Raw genomic sequence first — 22,184 nt, forward strand, 5'->3', positions numbered from 1 at the left:
TTTCTATGACAGAATACATTAAAAAAATGCCTAAGTATAGGTTTCACATAAAATATATTAAGTGATTTCTCCCAATAATGTACTTATTTTTAAACATAAAGACTTCAAAGAACTTACCACACATAACATTATACAGTTCAATATTTTCAAAGGACGGCACTTTTGTTTTATACTTGAAACTAGGCCCATAGCCTATAAAAACAGTCTAGAGAAGCAATAAAATAAAACAAGTGAAGCTAAAACATCAAATTATCCCACCAAGATAGCACATACAATGTATTAAAAATATAAAATTGATCGTTGATATTAAAGTAGGCGAGAGGACATTGGCTTGTTCCTCTAATTCTTCACATGGTGAGATCCTCATCTCAGCCAAGCTATCATAGGGAGAGTTAACAAGCACTCCACCATAAAATAGGGAAAAAATCAGGGGCTAGGTCCACCTTTATTGCTATTGTAGTAGTATTGGCAATGGGTTTGGAGCAGGTTGCCTGCTTGGCTTCTTGGCCATAGAATGGTGCTGATATGGGGAGCAAATATAAAGTTTAAAAATCCCCCTCCCCCCAAATAGTTAAATAAAAACACAGTAGAGTGGACCGCTAAGCCATACAGATGAGAAAGGTCAAACCTTAGACTGTTCTCAGTTAGCTGAGCACTAAAGTTCAACCAACCATCGCCAGACTTCTTCTGGGGTGGGGGGGGGGATTTCCAGGATTTTCTGTCCTAGATCATTACTCCTCTTGGGACTGCATGGATCCTTCACATATTGAATACAACAGTATAGCGCTGACGTGTCATTGTTATACTAAATCTATTTCTAGCACAAATCCAAAAAATCCTTTCATTTTTTTTTTGGGGGGGGTGGGGGGGGGAGAGGCATTTTTTTTGTTTTAAATATTAGACAAGGTTTTGGACAGGTTGTTCTGGTCAAGATTTTTTAAAAGAATAACAGAATGAACTACAGTAGTGCAAATATAAGTTGTGGCATTTAGTGAGATTTAAATTGGGTTAGACATTGTAAAAGTCTCATAGTAATGAAAAATCAATTTTTCCCACTTTATAAATCTTGTTAAAAACTGGGAATCCATTACACACAAAAGAAAATCATGCCCAGGTTGCTACATGTAAATAACATGTGATTCTGCCTTTATGGATAACTTTATACAAATTCACAGTTTGAGCTGTATTTAAATGTTATTAGTTTGGTACTGAATTCTATTTTAAGAAAGAAAAAGAAAATAAAGTATCGTAAAAGGGAAGGAAAATTTGGTGCATCTTTTCTCTCTCTCTCTCTTTTCTTTTATACCTCAGCTCACAACCCACTCATCTGTAGGATGTTGCCAGTGCTGAAATTTGGCATCAGTTCTTCTAGCGAGACAAGAGAATGCTATTAAGAGATCGGTCTAACCCAACATCCACAACAAAAGTGCAATGTTCAATTAAAACTACAGACTATATTTCTACTAAGAGCCGGTCACTTTAGTTGTGGGTCCTGGGTTAGCTCTAGGTCCTAATAGAATTTTCTTGCTTACTCAGGGAGCCCAGTACCAGCTACAACAGCGGGGCAGGTCAAGAACAGAGGCAGAAAGATGGATGGAGGAGCAGGTCTGCTAAGGACCACGTGTAGAGATACAGGCTAAAAGTGGCCCACAGGTTACAAAACAAACACCTATCATCTGGACCCTTGCAGCACACATCTATACCAGAAACTATTCAGAATAATGCATTCAGCTTGGAAAACAAAATACAGTACAGTAATATCAACTGAAAGGAGTGGTTCTGAAGTTGGAGTTGAAGGAATAGCTCAAGAATAGTAAACAAAACTGTATCATGTTTGGAAAGGGAGTGAAAAGCAGATTTGTACAGGCAAAAATATCATGTGAAATATTCCATTAATCTGGGGTAGAACAAATTTAAAGAGCACAACTCCAACAGAGATGTAAAGCCCGTTGTACACCCCACCCAATTTTCATTCCCCCGCCAAAGTTTATTAAAAAAAAAATCACTCATGCTGTAGTAATTATTGCCATATCATTCCTACCTGCATACTATTGATTTTATTGTCATAGCCATGGTCGCCTTGAAAACTACATTTTCCTGAGACCTTTCTGGTAACATCCATTGGTTTTCTAAATACAAGAGGGAAAGTTAATATGTGACTTCTTAAAGCACAAAAAAGTACATTATAAACACACACACACACACACACACACACACACAGTTTGTTTGCTACATAATAAAGCACACTGGACTGAAATGGACTGCAATGGTCCTTTCTCTCCTGTATATTCCGATGTTCCTACGAACGGTCCATTATATCATTTAGTTTTATAAATGTGTGGCGAGGCATAGCAGTTTTTATCTATGGTTTATTTCTTGATCATAAGCAACATTGCAGAAATGGCTGCATCAAGTTCTTTCCTCAAGTTAATCCTCAATGCATCACATGACTCACTATTGTATTTCTATTGCACTTCTTCTACACTAAATTCAGAATATAAACACAAGGGGCTCGAATTTAGCAGGCCTGCGGGTTCCCAGCGGGTGGTCCTCCGGGAGCGTCGAAAACGCGAACGGCGAAATTAGTGGGTTGCCCACGCGATCGTAGCAGGCAATCCACTAATAGGAATCAATTACCTGCTCCTCCGGGGTCCACGGCGCTGGCCTGCGCGTCGGGCGGGCTGCGCATGCGCAGTACGATCTGTCAGCTGGAGGCTCTCTAGTTAAAGGGGCAGTCCTCCACTGACAGATGCTGCAACCAATGGGACAAATTGCAGCATGGAGCAGCCCAGGGGGAAGGCTGCTCCCAGTTTAATGATGCCTCACCCCAGGTATCATCAGATGGGGTGAGGAGGAGGGGGAGGACAGAGATCTTCCCCCCGGCGGGCGGGAGGAAGCGGCCTGCCTCTGCCACCAAGAAGGCCTGGCTCGAGGTGGCAGAGGGGGTCACCTGCGCCACCAACATATCGCCCACCTGCATACAGTGCAGGAGGCGCTGCAATGACCGCAGTAGGTCAGCCACAGTGAGAACACGAAGTCTTTCCCCTACACTCCGTCTGCCACAACACTGCCCCCACCCCAAATCTCCTTCGGCACCGCCAACACTATTCTGTCACATCACCCTTCATGCCCACTCACACCCCATCCTCATCTTACCTCCACCTACTCACCTCGCCAGTACTCATCCTGCCACTAACACGCGACCCAATCCTCATACAATCTCATGGCTCCATCCCATACTCACCCTCTCGTGCATCTCCCTCACGGCCAGCCTCACTCAACCTGCCACCACCTGTGCTGCAGCCACAGGGCATGCATCACATATGTGCAGTAGGCAGGGTAAGGCAAACGTCTCGTCAGCATGAAGGGGGTGCACAAGGGTGTCTGAGGGTTTGTCATGGGTGTTACCCATATTGAATTTCAGAGCCACAAACAGCACACATTATATTGACACCACCACTGCCATGTCTCCGCGAATCCTGTCCATTGTGTCCAATAATGCCCGCTCCTGGGTATCACTATGAGGACCCACCACTGATGCCACCCATCGTGTTACTGCAGAGTAGGTGCAGGTGTATTTGCAGGGCTCGTCCGCGCAGACAACTGAGAGACATCGGCGGTGTTGCCGGCTGCACCCTGGAAGGATGCGGAGGAGAAGGTGTGGAGGACAGTGGTGACTTTGCCAGCGACAGGTAAGCAGTTGGTGCTGGGGCCAGCCAGGAGCAGCTCAGCATGAAAGAGGCTGCAGATCTCCACGACTACATGTCGAGCGAATCTGCGCCTCCCTGTGCACTGCTGCTTGGAGAGGTCCGGGGAGCTGCGCCTCGGTCTGTGGACCCTGTGGCGAGGGTAGTGCCCTCTGCGACGCGTCTCTCTCTGCGGTAGCCCTCCCTCCTGCTGTGCAGGTGGGTGTGCCGCAGCACCGTGTTGGGGGGCCCCACCTCTCCGAGGCGGACGGCGTGGACTGCGAGGCTGCTGGGGCTGGTCATCCTGTTCGTCCTCCGACGATGTCAACGCACCACCCATCTGGCAGGTGTTGGTGTGAGGGGTTGTGCAGGGTAGGTGGGTGGGTCCTCGGACTGGGGCTGCGGTTTCGTGTCGGTCTGTCCTCTGGCTTGGCGGGGGTTGGTGGAGGGCAGGGGTTGCCCTATGTGACGCGGTGGCCTCCTGCATGGGTGAGGGCTCTCCCCCGTGGAGCGCACCTTGGCACCTGCCACAGGCTGCTGGCTGCAACACGCCTGGTTTGAAGGGTCCTGTTTCCCCCAGTGTGGGAAACTGACTGCTTTGACCGTAAAATCCCACACTTCCTCTTTTGACAGCTGCTTCAGCTCATTAACTGACCACAACGAGCAAGGTAAGTACTCTCAAGTGGAACCCCGCTGGCTTTAATTGCCTGCGGGATTCCCACCAGCGGGGCTTGCGCGCGCAGCCCCGCACGTCAGCGCGGTACCCGGAAGTGGCCAGGATTTCGTCCGAATCCGGTCACGTGATCGGAGATCGGGATTTTCGGGGCCCCCCCGCTGGAAACCCGCAGGTAACCCGACCCTAAAATCGAGCCCAAGGTGTTACCCACAAGGATTGAAGTCTGCCCAAAGAAAGTTGCAGATGGCGTTTCTGTATACTGCTCTATTCATATTTGTAATACTACAAAACATTTTTACCCGCTTTTTATTTCAAGCAACATTACAAACAGGTTACAAGTTCAAACAGGAAAACTGCCGACAATTATTTATTTTTTTTGTTTAAAATTTTCAAAATGGGTACGAGTGGGTACACACAGAATATGCCATTTCCTTTTAACATTCCATGAAACAAAACTCAATATGACTGCAGTGCACATTACATGCCACAAAAGCAATGAGGTGCAAACCATGCAATAAAGCTGCCAGAGTCTGACATTTGAAGTGGAAGTATTGATTGCATTCAATCAAAACTTCTTTTACTTCCATTTTGTACTACAAACTATTTTTCTGTGTATATTTGAATGAATACCACAAGTAGAAGTACAGTTCAAAGAAGTGCTAAGATATGGGTTTGGAGGATATTGATAAACTGGCCAGTGTTGGAATCTCAACCCTTGATGCACTTTGGGCTTGTCATGGCTTATGGTTAATGCAAAAAATCCATTAATAATCTGTGGATAAATGCCACTGAAAGTAAAACTTAATGGTTCAACAGGTGTGACATGGCAGTGACAAAGTGACACTGCAAATTAGGTTTAACTCATTATCTTGGACTATAAGTAGTACAGTACCATAATCTTTACATGGAAGTGTTAGAAATAACTATACTGTAGCCAGTCATGGGATATGGTACATAACTCAATGTGAGACGAACCAGATAACCCATGAACAATTTCAGAGATACTTATTATATTACATGATCTTGACAGATCCACCACACAATTTATTCTAAGGGATTCAGATAATGACAAACTATAAGAGTAAGGCTCACGTGGTTCACACATTTTACCTAAACAGAGATTAATTTACAATCTTATTCTAGTCTTTGTGAACCAATGTATATTGTAGTCTCAACAAAGGGAAAACATCACTAGTAACAGTTAAAAGAAAAGCTGAAATTATATTGAAGACTGAGGTTATTATATTATTACTGGTGAATAGCACTGTCACAGTTTACAGGAGAGAATAAGGGAATTAAACCTGAAAAAGCAAAGTAAATAGTTGTGTAATGTATATAATGTAGTATAAGAATTATTAGTCAGTGTTTAAATGGACAGTCATTTAAAGTAAAGAATTAAAACCATGCAAGAATAGAGTAATTACTCAATGGTGCCCAAATAGTTACCTTAAAACAGAAATAAACAACCTATGATTCATATGCAATTTAGTTTAAGTACCTTGCTACCAGCCACTTCCTCTCAACCATTAAATGGACATCTTCAATTCTTCTGTTGTTGGCATAATGCAAACGTTTTGGGAGGTTCATTTTCAAATAGGGCTTGAAATGCTGATCTGGCTTTTTACACTAAAAACAAATGAAGTTGAACAAATCATAAAGCACTGATAATAAAAAGAAACCTGTACAAGGATTTAGCAGTAAGTTACAGTTGCTTTTGGATAGGAAATAGTGATCATTTTTGAGCAGTGAAAAGTGGTCTGTTAAAAGCAAATTAAGTCACTCCACACAGCTCCTCCACTAACAAGAATAAAACTAAGTCACGCACAGTACAGGTGACACAGGAACACCATCATATCACTACACTTATATTTCTTTCCCTAGATATAAGCATTAGATCTCAAATTTAACAGAACACATTGTCCAACTAGATTTAATCCAAAGTAACAGGCGCAAATAAGGAGAATTCATATTCCAATTTTGACTTGCACAGTTAGTTTCAAAAACTCACTGCATTGGTGGTGCAGTGTTCTGCAGCACCAATAGACTGCACCAGAGAGTGTGGAATGTGGGTTTGTGCCCAAGATTCCCTACATTACAAATTCCCAATTTCCACCATGTCATGAGGAGGCTTTAAACAGGAAGATAAGAATCAAGAAGAATCATCCCTATCCAATCTCGCGCACATCCCAGTGACTCGTTTCAGAATAGCATTTATGGAGGTTTGGGAGGTGGCCTTTTGCAGGTCTTCCCTGTCATGGACAGTATGTGGTACAAGCAGATCCACACATTAGGGAAAAAATATCTTACACAAAAAAAATCACAATCTGCTTTTCTTTCCCCCATGAAGCTTAACCTCATCTTATTAAAAAGGTTTTCTAGATGATGGTCCTAAACCATTTCCCTAATGATCATCACATTCGGGGAAGGGAAAAATACAGCATATCTAGGATGAGTTAACATACCGTAGTATCATGCTATTGTAACATGCCAAATGTGGAATTTGTTTCCTGGGTTCATTTACAGTATTCCTTGTACTCAAAAGGCAGCATTTGCTCCAGGGTAGTAAACATGCAATGGATGGCTCTGTGGATGATATGAGCATGAATCCATGCTCATGATTCTCCCACAAGGAATTTCTAAACTTGGCTGAACCACCGGGAAAGGAGGAGGAATAAGCAGTGAACCCAGAAGAAGCAGTGACCAGAGGAACAAGAACAATCTGAACATGCAACAACCTGAGTGGTTCTTGAATATCACCTAGCAGTCTTACAATGACCGAAGTTTCCACCAGGTCTTCTGCCCTATACTCTTGGCTGGAGAACACCAGAGAGGAATAAAACAAATAAAGTTAAAAAGGAATATTTGGGCAGTGGGAAATATTTTTGTAATAAGTTATGGAGATCACTGGGAAGAATGTGGTAAGGATTGGAGCTGTTGCAATAGGGAATGAAAGGTGAGGTTTCCTGCAACTTGAGCGAACGTACGGTTAAGTAGCTGCAAAAAGTTCCAATTCTGATTCCAAAAGTCAGGATGGAAGACTCAATAGAAACAAGGGAATATGGTGGTACAGTAGGACACATTCACTTCTACGCCAACTGGGATGTGATGCAAATACTGCTAGATTGCCAAGGATTATAATACAAGTATATACTGTAGCAATACAGTACCATCTCTTCCTCCAGCCCAACTCAAATCATCAGGGAAAGCAGATGTTTACCTTGTTGTTCTTCACCCCACACTTTCCTGCCCTAGTTACATTTTAAAGTATCAGAAGCTTCCCTCTCCCATTTTGCTGCCAACATTTTTTTTATTGTTTGACAATTCAAAAAAATTCTGCCTCCTTATTCCTATTGCTTCAAATAAACAAGCAGCAGTTAATCAATCACTGACACCAACAGATGAATATGCAAAATGATTGAGCATCTCATTGTCATAATAGTAGCCACATGATCTGGTGACACAAACTTTTCTCACTCTATGCATGTGCATCTAAAGGGAAAAAATTTGGGTACTTTTGAATTAATCCAGTTCAATTACTTCCAGGTTCTAGGCAATGCCCTCACAAAATGGCTGCTGGTCTATTTAAACAGCAGAAACCTTTTGAGACCAAATCTGTTAAGGGTATTGTCTGAATGTAAACAGTGGATCTGTGTTACTGGAGTGCTACATAATCCAGTTGGTTAGATATCAAATCATGAGAAAAAAATGCATGTGGTTTATAAAAAGTGATTTGAATCCAAGAACTAGTTTATCAACTTTAACCCACACTTGGGTATCAGTTATAATTAAAGAGAAAATTAGTTTTAATAATTAGAAAATGAATTAGCAGCTTCTACTGTATTATGATTGACTGCCCAGTATTCTTTAGTACGCAGCAAAAGTAACTAGTATAATTTAAGAACAATATTACAATCCTCTAAATGTAATCCTTCAGTGATTAGATCAACATGTGAGATGGGGTTTTCTGCTTCTGCACTTGCCAGCCTTCGATTTTCTGCCCATTCACTTCAATGGACAGAAAATAGTGGTCTAGTGAGCGCAGAAGCAGAAAATCCTGACTATGATCTGTGCCTGCAATAGATTGCATGATTATTCAATACACAGTAGCTTTTAATTTACGTCCTTGCTTTTAAATGTTGACTTTCAACAATGTATTGTTATATACTCACAGTAAGGTTGGCTACCACTGCTTTGGGATCATCTGTGAAGAAAGGTAATTGCATTTTAAGAAAAGGACAACAAAATGAAAATATCCTATGGATTACTGAAGAAACAAGATTTAGACAACCTTAGTTATATTCACAACTGATCGCAAACCAAGAGATGGCAGTAATAAAAATATCATGCTCCAATTATACTGCACCAAGCAGCACAGTATTTCAACAATGATGCAGGCAAGTTACAAGCGTACATTTTACAAATTCTCATGCAAAGAGTGCATTTCGGGAAATCAGGCACATAGATCAGCAAGCTCCGACAGGATTTTCTGTCCATTACTTTTAATGTATGGAAAATTCTGCAGGACTCATTGACCTGTGTGACCAAATTCCTGATATGTGCTCCCACCATGCAAAGCTCCATGTTGCGAGCTGGAATTCATAAAAACTACCCTATAATGTCCACTCGCATTAACTGCTGAATGGAGTTTGCAGTCCACCCTTCGACAGTCAGCAACATTTCTATCAATAGAAAACAGCTGACAGTTGTTTTTTTCCCAGTCATTGGAACCTGAATAGTCATACCCTAAAGTTTAAAAAGCCACTTAAGCATCAGCAGTTATACTGCAGTCTTTGCGCAAGACAAACGGTGCAGGATGACATTGTTCAGGTTAGCTTGTTGTTTTGCCAAACTGACCGCTCTGCAGAAATTAGTAGCTTTGTACTGCATTTTTTGATTCTCTGCTCATAGGGAATGAGAATCTACGGACCTTCCAGCGCAATCCCACCATAACTCCCACAGTGGGAGTTCATGGAAGGGCCACAAATTTGGCTGGTACCCAGCCTTATGTTGGGGATTTTCGATGGTCTGTTGGCAGTAGACCCTATGCCCACTCCAAACATGGCCATCAGTGTAGGAGTAGGTGGGGCCAGGGCCACCCTACGTTGGGAGTTCCTGCGTCTTCAGCCCTCAGAGGAACCAAGCGTAGTGTCAGCAGTGACACATCCGGTAAGACCAGGCGTACCTACCTGCCAAATGGTGGAAGTGGGCCCACCTGGGGGCCCAAACCCTGAAGCGAAAAGTAATTTAAAAAAACAATTATTTCAATGTGGCCCTCTTGGAAAGGGGACTGCGGGGGCACACTGAAGTTCCTCTGTGGGGAAAGTAGGCATTTGACCCCCTCCAACTGGCAACGTCAGCCACAATTTGCAGCTTGCAGCATAGGTACGCACCCTAGATGCACCCTTATTGCCACAGTCACCTCGCATCGGCGTATAAAACAGTGCACCTCCCCTGACCCCACGCACTACGACAGGCCAGTGACAGAGGTCCTGGGCAGGCGTATCTCAAAGGTTATGCTGGAACTCACCCTCCTCCTCCTCTGCAGATTTTCAGGTAGGGTATTTACCATCCAAAAAGAGGTACACAAGCTCAAGAGGCTAGGATCAAGACAAAGGGCAGTACCAACAGATAGTGACTTCTCAAATATATTAGGAACCAACTTAATTTTCAAGAAGGTACGAGCCCATGGAATCCAGGGTGCCTTGGCACTTTGGATACAAAACTGGCTTAGTGGCAGAAGGCAGAGGGTGATGGTCGAAGGTTGTTTTTGTGACTGGAAGCCTGTGGCCAGTGGGGTACCACAGGGATCGGTGCTGGGTCCCTTGCTGTTTGTGGTCTACATTAACGACTTGGATATGAATGTAAAAGGTATGATCAGTAAGTTCGCTGATGATACAAAAATTGGTAGGGTGGTAAATAGCGAGGAGGATAGCCTCAGTCTGCAGGACGATATAGATGGGTTGGTCAGATGGGCGGAACAGTGGCAAATGGAATTTAACCCGGAAAAGTGCGAGGTGATGCACTTTGGAGGGACTAACAAGGCAAGGGAATACACAATGAATGGGAGGACTCTAGGCAAGTCAGAGGGTCAGAGGGATCTTGGTGTGCAAGTTCACAGATCCCTGAAGGCGGCGGAACAGGTAGATAAGGTGGTAAAGAAGGCATATGGGATACTTGCCTTTATTAGCCGAGGCATAGAATATAAGAGCAAGGAGGTTATGATGGAGCTGTATAAAACACTGGTTAGGCCACAGCTGGAGTACTGTGTGCAGTTCTGGTCGCCACACTACAGGAAGGATGTGATCGCTTTGGAGAGGGTGCAGAGGAGATTCACCAGGATGTTACCAGGGCTGGAGCGCTTCAGCTATGAAGAGAGACTGGGAAGATTGGGTTTGTTTTCCTTGGAGCAGAGGAGGCTGAGGGGGGACATGATTGAGGTGTACAAAATTATGAGGGGCACAGATAGGATGGATACTAAGGAGCTTTTTCCCTTCGTTGAGGGTTCTATAACAAGGGGACATAGATTCAAGGTAAAAGGCGGGAGGTTTAGAGGGGATTTGAGAAAGAACTTTTTCACCCAGAGGGTGGTTGGAGTCTGGAACTCACTGCCTGAAAGGGTTGTGGAGGCAGGAACCCTCACAACATTCAAGAAGCATTTGGATGAGCACTTGAAATGCCATAGCATACAAGGCTACGGACCAAATGCTGGAATATGGGATTAGAGTAGACAGGGCTTGATGGCCGGCGCGGACACGATGGGCCGAAGGGCCTCTATCCGTGCTGTATAACTCTATGACTCTATGAATACTCTCATACAGAACCCATGATGATTTTCACATGTCATTCAAAATTGGGCCTTAAAACTAGATGTGCATTATAGGGCAATTCTGCAAAGTGTGGCTCCTGGAATGGAACCTTGCTAGTGGCAAACATGGTAGAGGACATAAGACTTAACTTTGTGATGTGCACTAACCACTAGCAAGGCTCTGTTCCAGGAACACAGCCTTATAAAATTAGCCCTTATATATTAGTGCAAATGAAGTATGTGAAAATGTTTAAGTATGGTAAAGCATGTCAGAAATTGAAGCATACATTTCATATACATAGAACATTAAGAACAAAATAAAAAATATATAAAGTATCAGATATCATATGCACATAAGTACATAATTGGCCACAAAAATATTTGGATTGACATGAAACTTTATCCATTATAGTTCCATCCAAACAGACTTGTAATTTAGTATATTGCTAGTATAAGTATGATATTCTAAGCTCTGTAAACAGTGCACAGCATTCTTCTTTTAAACATGAAAATGTTCTACTTCCAAACAAACCCCTATTATACTACAGAACATTTCAGACCTATTCCTTTTCCCTTCAAGAGTATATTTATAAAAAAACAAGGCCCTGCAGTAACTAACTTCACACCTCATCATTTTTCAGATTTATTGAAAGGCATTTTGTATCAACTCAATCCACCAGGTAATATGACCATTTTTACCACAAATGGCCACACAACATAATTCCAATCGATGGATCATAGGTTTAGCTGAGTCAATTAAAAGCAGAATTGTAATAAAAGCAATTGACAAAACCAGTTTGAAGAATCAGAATTTCTATACCAATTGATATAGAATCAAAGGTAAATATTAACAAGAAAATCAGACCCATCTACAATTTACTTACATCTGGCATTGTTACTGTATCTGGAGCGAATACGTCCCAGAGATCCAGGGAACAAAATGATGTCATCAACAGTAGACAGGTAGTTACTCAAAAATTCAGTTTTCTCACAGCTTGCATCCTCCATTCCTTTAAGATAAATCAAAGGTACCACTGATTTTTCTTTTCTTTAAGTTTAACATGCAATTGCATATCAGGTTCAGTCAGTTTATGCTGTTTTCATATCGTACTTCATACATTGATGTGTGGTGAGTGTATTTCCATGGTTGTACATGTTTTACATTAGGGGACTGGAACAAATTGTTGGCTGTGGCATTGTGAAGAAGGCCATTGGATGTCCATTCTGGGTAGGATCGTGCACCACTGTAGGGTTTGGGAGCAGGATGCTGCTTCAGCTCTGTTACTCTGGTTGTTCGGATTACACTCCCTTTTTTGGTGGACAATAGGATGGGATGAAATTGTGCCAAGATGATCTCTAAAAGCAGGGCCAGGTTGCCTAGTATTTCTGCAACATGTGCAAATTTATTCTTGTAATAAAATTAGCGAAAAGCATTTGATACTGAAATTCAGGAACAGCAACACCCAACTAGAGATTCATTCTACATGTAAAATTCAATTTTTTTAAAAATTCATTCATGGGATGTGGGCGTCACTGGCAAGGCCAGCATTTATTGCCCATCCCTAATTGCCCTTGAGAAGGTGGTGGTGGGCCGCCTTCTTGAACTGCTGCAGTCCGTGTGGTGAAGGTTCTCCCAAAGTGCTGTTAGGTAGGGAGTTCCAGGATGTGACTTGGGGGGGGTGGGGAATGTGCAGGTGGTGTTGTTCCCATGTGCCTACTGCCCTTGTCCTTCTAGGTGGTAGAGGTCGCGGGTTTGGGAAGTGCTGTCGAAGAAGCCTTGGCGAGTTGCAAAGTGCATCCTGTGGATGGTACACACTGCAGCCACAGTGCCGGTGAAGGGCGTGAATGTTTAGGGTGGTGGATGGGGTGCCAATCAAGCGGGCTGCTTTGTCCTGGATGGTGTTGAGCTTCTTGAGTGTTGTTGGAGCTGCACTCATCCAGGCAAGTTGAGAGTATTCCATCATACTCCTGACTTGTGCCTTGTAAATGGTGGAAAGGCTTTGGAGAGTCAGGAGGTGAGTCACTCGCCGCAGAATACCCAGCCTCTGACCTGCTCTTTAGAGAATTAGAGAACACAAAGACTACTGAAAATAATTTTCCAACATTCTTTTCGTGCAAAGGCACCTGAACTGGCCTTACATTTAAATTTGCACTGTTTTTAAAAAAAAACATAATATCCATGTTAAGTCATATAATAGTTATTGTGCAACTATTCAGGGACAAGTATCCTAAGCTGTTTTTAACCAATATAGTCAAAAGTATAATCGAGCTCACTCTAGCCTTTATAACAGACTCCAATTTACATCAGTGATATTTATTCAATGGCTGTAAAATCTTGTAAAGTTAATCTCCTAGTTAACTTAGTCTTATAATTTAATTGAGTTTGTTCAGGGTCTCAGTTCTGGCATTCTCACCAAAATCCAATTAGCTGAATTACAACTGGCTACATAGTGATAGTGGCTTATCTTAATTTCTTTCCCTAATTTCTTTTGTTTTGTTTTTCCCTTGTTCCAGGGCTCTACTAGGAATCAAGCACCTTATAAATTTTGTTGGGTCTTCTACTGTTGCCTCAGAAGACCTGAATGGTATTGTGGTATTCACCCTGTTAAAATATGTTGAAAATGTGATTGATAGGTTACGGAATTATATAGGATCTATCTTCCGCTTTTGGAGAAGGTGTTATCTCCAAATGCTTTTGTAAAACTAAATGGTAACAAATTAAAATGGTGCCTCACCTCCATTTTTCATTGGATGTTTTCATGAAATATGTTTCATTAGAGTTAGCATCAGAAATCCAGACAATCTCATTTCTCACACCTTAAGGAGTTTAATAAGCATTTAATAGTATAAATAACAGCAAAGGATATTCATCCAGCTGTGGAGAATGTAAAACAGCAGCAATTTTGCCTCAGCAGTGAAAACCCATTTCATTGACACAGTCATTGAAGTGCGGGTCAGTTCTGTAGGAGCCAGAAGAAATTGAGCAAAACTTTTAACTTCGGCGGGGTGTGAAACAGGTGATAGCGGATCAGCCGCCTGATTTTTCCTTTCCATTGAAGTCAATAGAAAGGAAAAATCGGGGGGTGCATAACGGGCAGACGATCTACTGATCTGCCCATTATCTCTTTTGGAGCCGTAAGTCATAAATTTTCAAACTGACTGACACAGCAGTCTGCAGTGTCTTGACAAATCCGTATTCTATATTTTTGTTGCAGTTTTTCTGTATTTGTTGACTTACTTCAGTTACCAATAAAAAATGTTTTCTGCTAATTATGGTACAGTTTTATATTATTTTCCTTTGGGCAGTTGACATTGCTTTAGGATGTGGGGTTGGCTGGAATGAGTCAAGACTTGCAGAAGGTCCTTTGCTGCATTAAAAGGAAGTGCCCGCTGTCAATTGTGTAGGGATTGTGATGACACAGAACTGCCAGTCGCTCCTGTGCTGATCCACACATGCTACTGCTGTAGAGTACCATTTTTTTTAATTCATTCATGGGATGTGGGTGTCGCTGGCAAGGCCAGCATTTATTGCCCATCCCTAATTGCCCTTGAGAAGGTGGTATTGAGCTGCCTTCTTGAACTGCTGCAGTCCTAGTGGTGAAGTTTCTCCCACAACGCTGTTAGGTAGGGAGTTCCAGGATTTTGACCCAGCGACGATGAAGGAACGGCGATATATTTCCAAGTCAGCATGATGTGTTGGAGGGGAATGTGCAGGTGGTGTTGTTCCCACGTGCCTGCTTCTCTTGTCCTTCTAGGTGGTAGGGGTCGCGGGTTTGGGAGGTGCTGTCGAAGAAGCCTTGGCGAGTTGCTGCATGCCCCCTGTGGATGGTACACACTGCAGCCACAGTGCGCTGGTGGTGGAGGGAGTGAATGTTTAGGGTGGTAGATGGGGTGCCAATCAAGCGGGCTGCTTTATCCTGGATGGTGTCAAGCTTCTCGAGTGTTGTTGGAGCTGCACTCGTCCAAGCAAGTGGAGAGTATTTCATCACACTCCTGACTTCCTCACCATGCCCACTGATCTGAGCGCACCACAGGCTCTGCATTGTTCCCCAATTTATATACACACCCTACATTTTCCAAGCTCTCCTCAAACAGCTCAATAAAAGCTTACTCATAACTAGCCAGTGATTTATAGTGTTTGAATCCTGCACCATCATATACTCTGATTTCATGCCAGCTTTGTCTTTAAACGCAAGAGCTGTAGGGACTGAAACACCATTACTTAATCCATGGAAAATTGCTAAATGCAGCGAATTTTCTCCTCCACAACAGCATTTTATAGTGTTGTTTATATAACCATGTTATTTTCACTTCTACTATCTTACATTCTTGTTAACTTCTCTCTGCATCAATACAGCTTTTTTGCATATAAAAACTATCGTGCGCGTATATAATGGGCCAGAATTTGCTGCCAAAACGGTGAGTTTAATGCACACACCAGTACTAGTGTATAAATCGTCCAGCAACTTGTGGCGAGGAAGAGACACCCCGTGAATTGCGAATCGCCATAAGTTGCTGGACGATTTGTGCTGCTCCACTGTTAGCCTCACGAAAACGGCAGCTCGGCCTCAATCTCCCTGTAAGTTTTAAGAAATTGCTGCATTTGAACATAAGAACATAAGAAATAGGAGCAGGAGTAGGCCAATCAGCCCCTCGAGCCTGCTCCGCCATTCAATAAGATCATGGCTGATCTGATCCTAACCTCAAATCTAAATTCATGTCCAATTTCCTGCCCGCTCCCCGTAACCCCTAATTCCCTTTACTTCTAGGAAACTGTCTATTTCTGTTTTAAATTTATTTAATGATGTCACTTCCACAGATTCCTGGGGCAGCAAATTCCACAGACCTACTACCCTCTGAATGAAGAAGTTTCTCCTCATCTCAGTTTTGAAAGAGCAGCCCCTTATTCTAAGATTATGCCCCTAGTTCTAGTTTCACCCATCCTTGGGAACATCCTTACCGCATCCACCCGATCAAGCCCCTTCACAATCTTATATGTTTCAATAAGATCGCCTCTCATTCTTCTGAACTCCAATGAGTAGAGTCCCAATCTACTCAACCTCTCCTCATATGTCCGCCCCCTCATTCCCAGGATTAACCGAGTGAACCTTCTTTGTACTGCCTCGAGAGCAAGTATGTCTTTTCTTAAGTATGGACACCAAAACTGTATGCAGTATTCCAGGTGCAGTCTCACCAATATCTTATATAACTGCAGCAATACCTCCCTGTTTTTATATTCTATCCCCCCGAGCAATAAAAGCCAACACTCCGTTGGCCTTCTTGATCACCTGCTGCACCTGCATACTAACCTTTTGATTTTCTTGCACTAGGACCCCCAGATCCCTTTGTACTGCAGTACTTTCCAGTTTCTCGCCATTAAGATAATAACTTGCTCTCTGTTTTTTCCTGCCAAAGTGCATAACCTCACATTTTCCAATATTGTATTGCATCTGCCAAATCTCCGCCCACTCACCCAGCCTGTCTATATCCCCCTGTAGGTTTTTTATGTCCTCCTCACTCTCCACTTTCCCTCCCATCTTTGTATCATCTGCAAACTTTGATATGTTACACTCGGTCCCCTCCTCCAAATCGTTAATATAGATTGTAAAGAGTTGGGGACCCAGCACCGACCCCTGCGGAACACCACTGACTACTGGTTGCCAGTCCGAGAATGAACCATTTATCCCAACTCTCTGCTTCCTGTTAGATAACCAATCCTCCACCCATGCCAGAATATTACCCCCAATCCAGTGATTCTTTATCTTGAGCAATAATCTTTTATGTGGCACCTTGTCGAATGCCTTCTGGAAGTCTAAATACACTACGTCCACTGGTTCCCCTTTATCCACCCTGTACGTTATGTCCTCAAAGAACTCAAGCAAATTTGTCAGACATGACTTCCCCTTCGTAAAGCCATGCTGACTTTGTCCTATTAAATTATGTTTATCTAAATGTTCCGCCACTGTCTCCTTAATAATAGACTCCAAAATTTTACCCACCACAGATGTTAGGCTAACTGGTCTATAATTTCCAGCCTTCTGCCTACTACCCTTTTTAAATAAGGGTGTTACATTAGCAGTTTTCCAATCTGCCGGGACCTTTGACGAGTCCAGAGAATTTTGGAAAATTATTACCAAAACATCCACAATCCCTACTGCCACTTCCCTCAAGACCCTAGGATGTAAGCCATCAGGTCCAGGGGATTTATCCGCCTTGAGTCCCATTAATTTACTGAGTACCAATTCCTTAGTGATTTTAATCGTATTTAGCTCCTCCCCCCAGAGCCCCCTGTTTGTCCAGTGTTGGGATAGTCTTAGTGTCCTCTACCGTAAAGACTGAAACAAAATATTTGTTCAGCATTTTTGCCATCTCCATGTTTCCCAACATTAATTTCCCGGTCTCATCCTCTAAGGGACCTACGTTTGCCTTAGCCACCCTTTTTCTTTTTATATAACTATAGAAACTCTTGCTATCCGTTTTTATATTTTTTGCTAATTTATTTTCATAATCTATCTTCCCTTTCTTAATCAATCCTTTAGTTACTTTTTGCTGTCTTAAATTTGCACATTAATTGCCAATTAAACTCACCACAGAAAGTTAGGGCTACTGCTCAACTGTGTAAGTACCTTTTTAAATGATGAGATTTATGTTCCTGCAATGCCACTCGCTCTCCAGTCCAGAAAGGGAACAACTGAAACTGTGGAGTCTCATTCCTACAGGTAGCAAACTGTTATTAGAGATTTTTTAAATTTTAAATGTTTTAACTTTTTTTTCTTACTTTTCCTTTGTGTCTCTCTTTTCTCTCTCTCTCTTAATTCAATCTTTCTTTCCCTCCCTTTATTTCTCTTTCTGTACCTGATTTGACTCCAATTCACACTATTTCCTTCTCAGTTTCTTTCTCAATCCTTAAATCTCATTGGTTAAGGTGATTGGCTGTTGGTCCTGTTGTTCACCAGATGCCCTGTTGCCATCCCCACGCTGTTATCAGCTTGCACTTCCAGCAACTTGCTGTGCAAAAAATTTCGGAGCTGAAGGGTGAGGGAAAAAGTTTAACTGTGAGATGCCCCACTCCAACAAATTCTGGGCCATCGTATCCTGTTACTTTGCAGTGATATTCATGCCTTACCTTTGTGCTCTTGTAATCAAGTAATTTTTGTTTTCCCGACTTCAAAACCCTTTTGGATTTTGACACAACGTTCGCCATCTGACTACACACTCCCATGATGTCGCATTATTTGCAGACTTGGTGGGCCATCCTCCCCCACCATAAAAAATTGTTACAAAGATCTGTTACAGGGTTAACGAGAACTTGAAGTGCACCATCACTTAAATGTGATTAACTGTTGCTGTTGAGCTATTTCACTAGTACAATTGTGCACTCCACAACTGGATTAACGCATTTTACAAATTAAGTGACTCATTGGCTGCTTGAGAAGTGTTAACGGATCTTTATGGCAGGTGCCTCAAGATTGGCTGTTTCAATTTTTTTTAAACCGCTAATGAAATTGCAATCTCAGGAATCATACATTTCAAGAATGTTTATTGCTGCAATTCGATTAGTCGTTCATTAACCTCGACAAAAAAAAGACATCTCTGCCATTTTTTGGGAAAATAAGAATTTCAGCACCCAGAAGTTCAGCTGATACAACATCTTACCATGATCTCCAAGGAAGATGATGTTGACACAACGGTGCAGATTCATTTGTTTGAGTCCATCCATCAACTGCCCTACAATTCTGTCAGTTGTTCGAAGAGCTTCAGTCACCTAAACATTTAAACAGAAACAAAGAAAAACTGCTAAAAGAAACCATTTGCTTCCTTTTAATTACTTTACAAGGCTACATCATAAGCCAATCCACTATTTAATATAACTTAATTTTACCTTTACATAACCAAAGAGGTTAAAGTTTACTTGATTCTTACCGTTTACCAAAATACACTCATCATCCATTTTAAACGATCAGACTTTTAAACATGCTAAATGTATCTAAACTATAAAGCAGCATTGCAGTACAAATTCATCACATTTCTTGCCTTTGGGTTTCTTATTAGTTTTACACAAAATACACTGTTTGATCTGGAACCAAAGCGGGGAAGTGGACAAAGAAACTGTCTGAAAAATAACTTCATTTATTGTATCCTGGAAATTTTAACGGAGTTGTAAGGTTTAATTTGGGAGTGTTGTTGGAAGAATCATTAATACGGTGGAAGAAGTAATATTTTAAGGTTGGAAAAAGTAATATTTTAAAATAAGATGTATTGTTCCTTTTAACGTGTGGATCTCCTTTCATATTTTTATGTAAAAAATACATCCGATCAGGGCTGACCAAATCTCCTCCATATTCACCCACAACTGAACAGAACTACTAGATAGGAAGAGTACCAATATTAATGAACAGAAAATCTTGCAAACCATGAATCAGGCTCACCCGAATTTCCAATATGCACTCCCACCACACGTGGCTCTACACCAGGAGCACTAGATCATACAATTTTATCATATATACTGCAGCTGCACTGAATTTAAAGATGAGACTTTAAACCAAGTCTGCTCCAATGGTTCAGGTGAATGTTAAAGATTTGATAACCTGTTCAAAGAAGAGCAGGTAATTGTCCCACTGTCCAGGACATCTCAAAGAGCTTCACAGCCAACAAATTACTTTTGAAATGTAATCACTGCTGTAGGGAAACACAGCAGCCAATTTGTGCACAGCAAGGTCCCACAAATGACAATGAGATAAATGACCAATTAAACTGTTTTAATGGTTTTGGTCGATGAATAAATGTTGGCCAGGACAGCGGGAGAATACCTATGCTCTTCTTCAAATAGTGTGACGTGATCTTTTATACCCACTTGAATAGGCAGACATACCTTGGTTGAACATCTCATCTGAAAGATGGCATCTCCGACAGTGCAGCACTCCCTCAGTACTGCACTGCCCCATCTGCCCTCTCAGGTGGATGGTAAAGAACCCACAGCATATTCAAAGAAGAGCAGAAAAGTTCTCCTGGTGTCCTTGCCAACATTTATCCCTCAATCAACACGGGATTTTCCAGTCATTTACCTCATTGTTGTTTATGGGACCTTGTTGTGTGTAAATTGGCTGCCATGTTTCCCTCAGTACAACAGTGTCTACAATTCAAAAATACTTCATTGCCTGTGAAGCCCCTTGGGATGTCCTGAGGTCATAAAAAGGTACTATATAAATGAAAGTTTTTTTCATTCTTTCTTATATAGTGTTCACATCCAGCCTTAGAAAATGTAGAAGTTGGGCTAATTTGATCAGGAGCTAGCCACTTAAATTTGTTATAACTTTTATTTTTTTTTAAAAAGGAAAAAAAAGGTCCACTTGAGAATTGCATCAGGCGGGCCTTGAGTGTCAATGGACTGGCCAAGGTGACTTCCCTCACCCCCGATTTTCAGTTGCTGGCTGCCGGTTTTTCAGGTGAGAAACGGGCAACCAGCGTTTGAAAATCCCCACCTATTCTAAAGTAGTATGAATCCCTACTATCCCCAGCTAAGAGGAGTGTGAAGTCCTTCTTGGCCTAATAATCCATAAGTAAAACAAGATGCATCAAACATGTTGCAAAAATACAGCACGATATTTAATCATCAAAGTGGAGCATTACATTGCATTAAATAAGAGATTACGTGTTTTTTTTAAAGTTATTTTAACACATTCAGAACCATGGCTGCATTAACGTTAGTTCATTCTCAAACTGACATACATGTTCAGCAATCTTAAGAACTTTCTGTATTTATTTCAGCTCATTATCTTTTTTTCCTGTCTGGACCTTTAGAATCTACCACAGAACAAGCAAGAACAAAAAGGCTTTTTTCAAAAAAGTAGCAACAACATCTGGTTGACATTAGCAGTTAACTTCTAACAGCAGCACCAGGTGTTGTACATATGGGAGGGTTAGGCTCTATCAGTGCCCCAGCTTAATACTAATGTGCTTTACGAACCTCTGAGCTGAATGGCCCATATCTGTGACCGTAACCATCTGGCTGTTCAGAGTAGAAGGCATAGATGTAGGGCCTGAAATTGAAGCAATTGTTAAGATTGAGTATTTCTGTTTGTTGAATTAGGCACACAGGGAAACCTGTGTCCTTTCTTTACTAGAGGAGTTTCTGCCAAATGTTTTGACAGGAAGTTGTTGGATATTTCAGTTTCTATTCACTTCAATTACCCAGTTATTGATCTCTTATACCACATTCTACCTTAGCTCTCTGTCCCCATCTCAGGTGGGGGAAAAAAAAGCATAAAGGCACATATATTTGAATTGTGCTAAATTTAATAAATTCTTCTGATTTTCATTCAAAAGAATTCATGCCACTTACCTTTGTTAAATGAACAACATTTACAATTATATATTCAAATCACATGTCCAGTGCATATATATACTTTTCATCTTTGTGCTGCTTCTCTTAAACAGAGGGCTTTCAAATATTTTCACAGTGGAAGCCCTGCAAAAACTGATACACTCCCTGCAAGTATTGACCACCCCCCACCCCCAACCCCTGAGAAGCCCTTGCCCAAACTCTGAAAGTCAATGTCAGCTACCAAAAGGAACACTGCTGCCACTGCAGAAAACATTTTTTTTTATTAGTGGACAGGGACAGAAATAAAGTGCTCGTAAGTCAACAAGTACAGAAAAACACAGCAATCCAGTGACAGATATCTGATGACCATAGGGATCCCTTGTGGACTATCTATGATCTGAGGACCCCAGTTTGAAACCCCATGCCTTAAACTAACCCAAGTATCACTAGTTCTTCAAGAAAAAGGGGGGAAAAAAACACAAGATGGGCGTTTTGGGTGTGGACCCTTCATCAGAACAGGGTAAACACCTGAAAGATCACGGTCTGCCTTTTCCCTTTACATATGCTGACAGATCTGCTGTGCATTTCCAGTATTTTCTGTTTTTTACCATTACGTTTGTTGGGTGGAGAGAAGAGAACTTAATGGTAAAACAATAATTTAATCAATGTAATCGGGACTTTTTTATTGGTATC

At 41.8% G+C, this 22,184-nt stretch overlaps 1 protein-coding gene across 4 annotated transcripts in view; it reads right to left on the minus strand.

Annotated features, from left to right (window-relative positions):
- enpp2 (ectonucleotide pyrophosphatase/phosphodiesterase 2) overlaps positions 1–22,184 on the minus strand; it is an 89,620-nt gene that overhangs the window by 29,336 nt on the left and 38,100 nt on the right. For all 4 annotated transcript variants that reach the window (XM_067980866.1, XM_067980856.1, XM_067980875.1 and 1 more), the window contains 7 exons: positions 21,135–21,207; positions 18,824–18,932; positions 12,052–12,177; positions 8,532–8,563; positions 5,861–5,988; positions 2,042–2,129; positions 118–205 (listed from right to left, as the gene is read on the minus strand). In XM_067980866.1, the coding sequence (XP_067836967.1) occupies positions 118–205; positions 2,042–2,129; positions 5,861–5,988; positions 8,532–8,563; positions 12,052–12,177; positions 18,824–18,932; positions 21,135–21,207 (644 nt within the window). The remainder of the gene's footprint in view (positions 1–117; positions 206–2,041; positions 2,130–5,860; positions 5,989–8,531; positions 8,564–12,051; positions 12,178–18,823; positions 18,933–21,134; positions 21,208–22,184) is intronic.

Source organism: Heptranchias perlo, chromosome 3 (assembly GCF_035084215.1).
Source record: "Heptranchias perlo isolate sHepPer1 chromosome 3, sHepPer1.hap1, whole genome shotgun sequence".
Lineage (NCBI taxonomy): Eukaryota > Metazoa > Chordata > Chondrichthyes > Hexanchiformes > Hexanchidae > Heptranchias > Heptranchias perlo.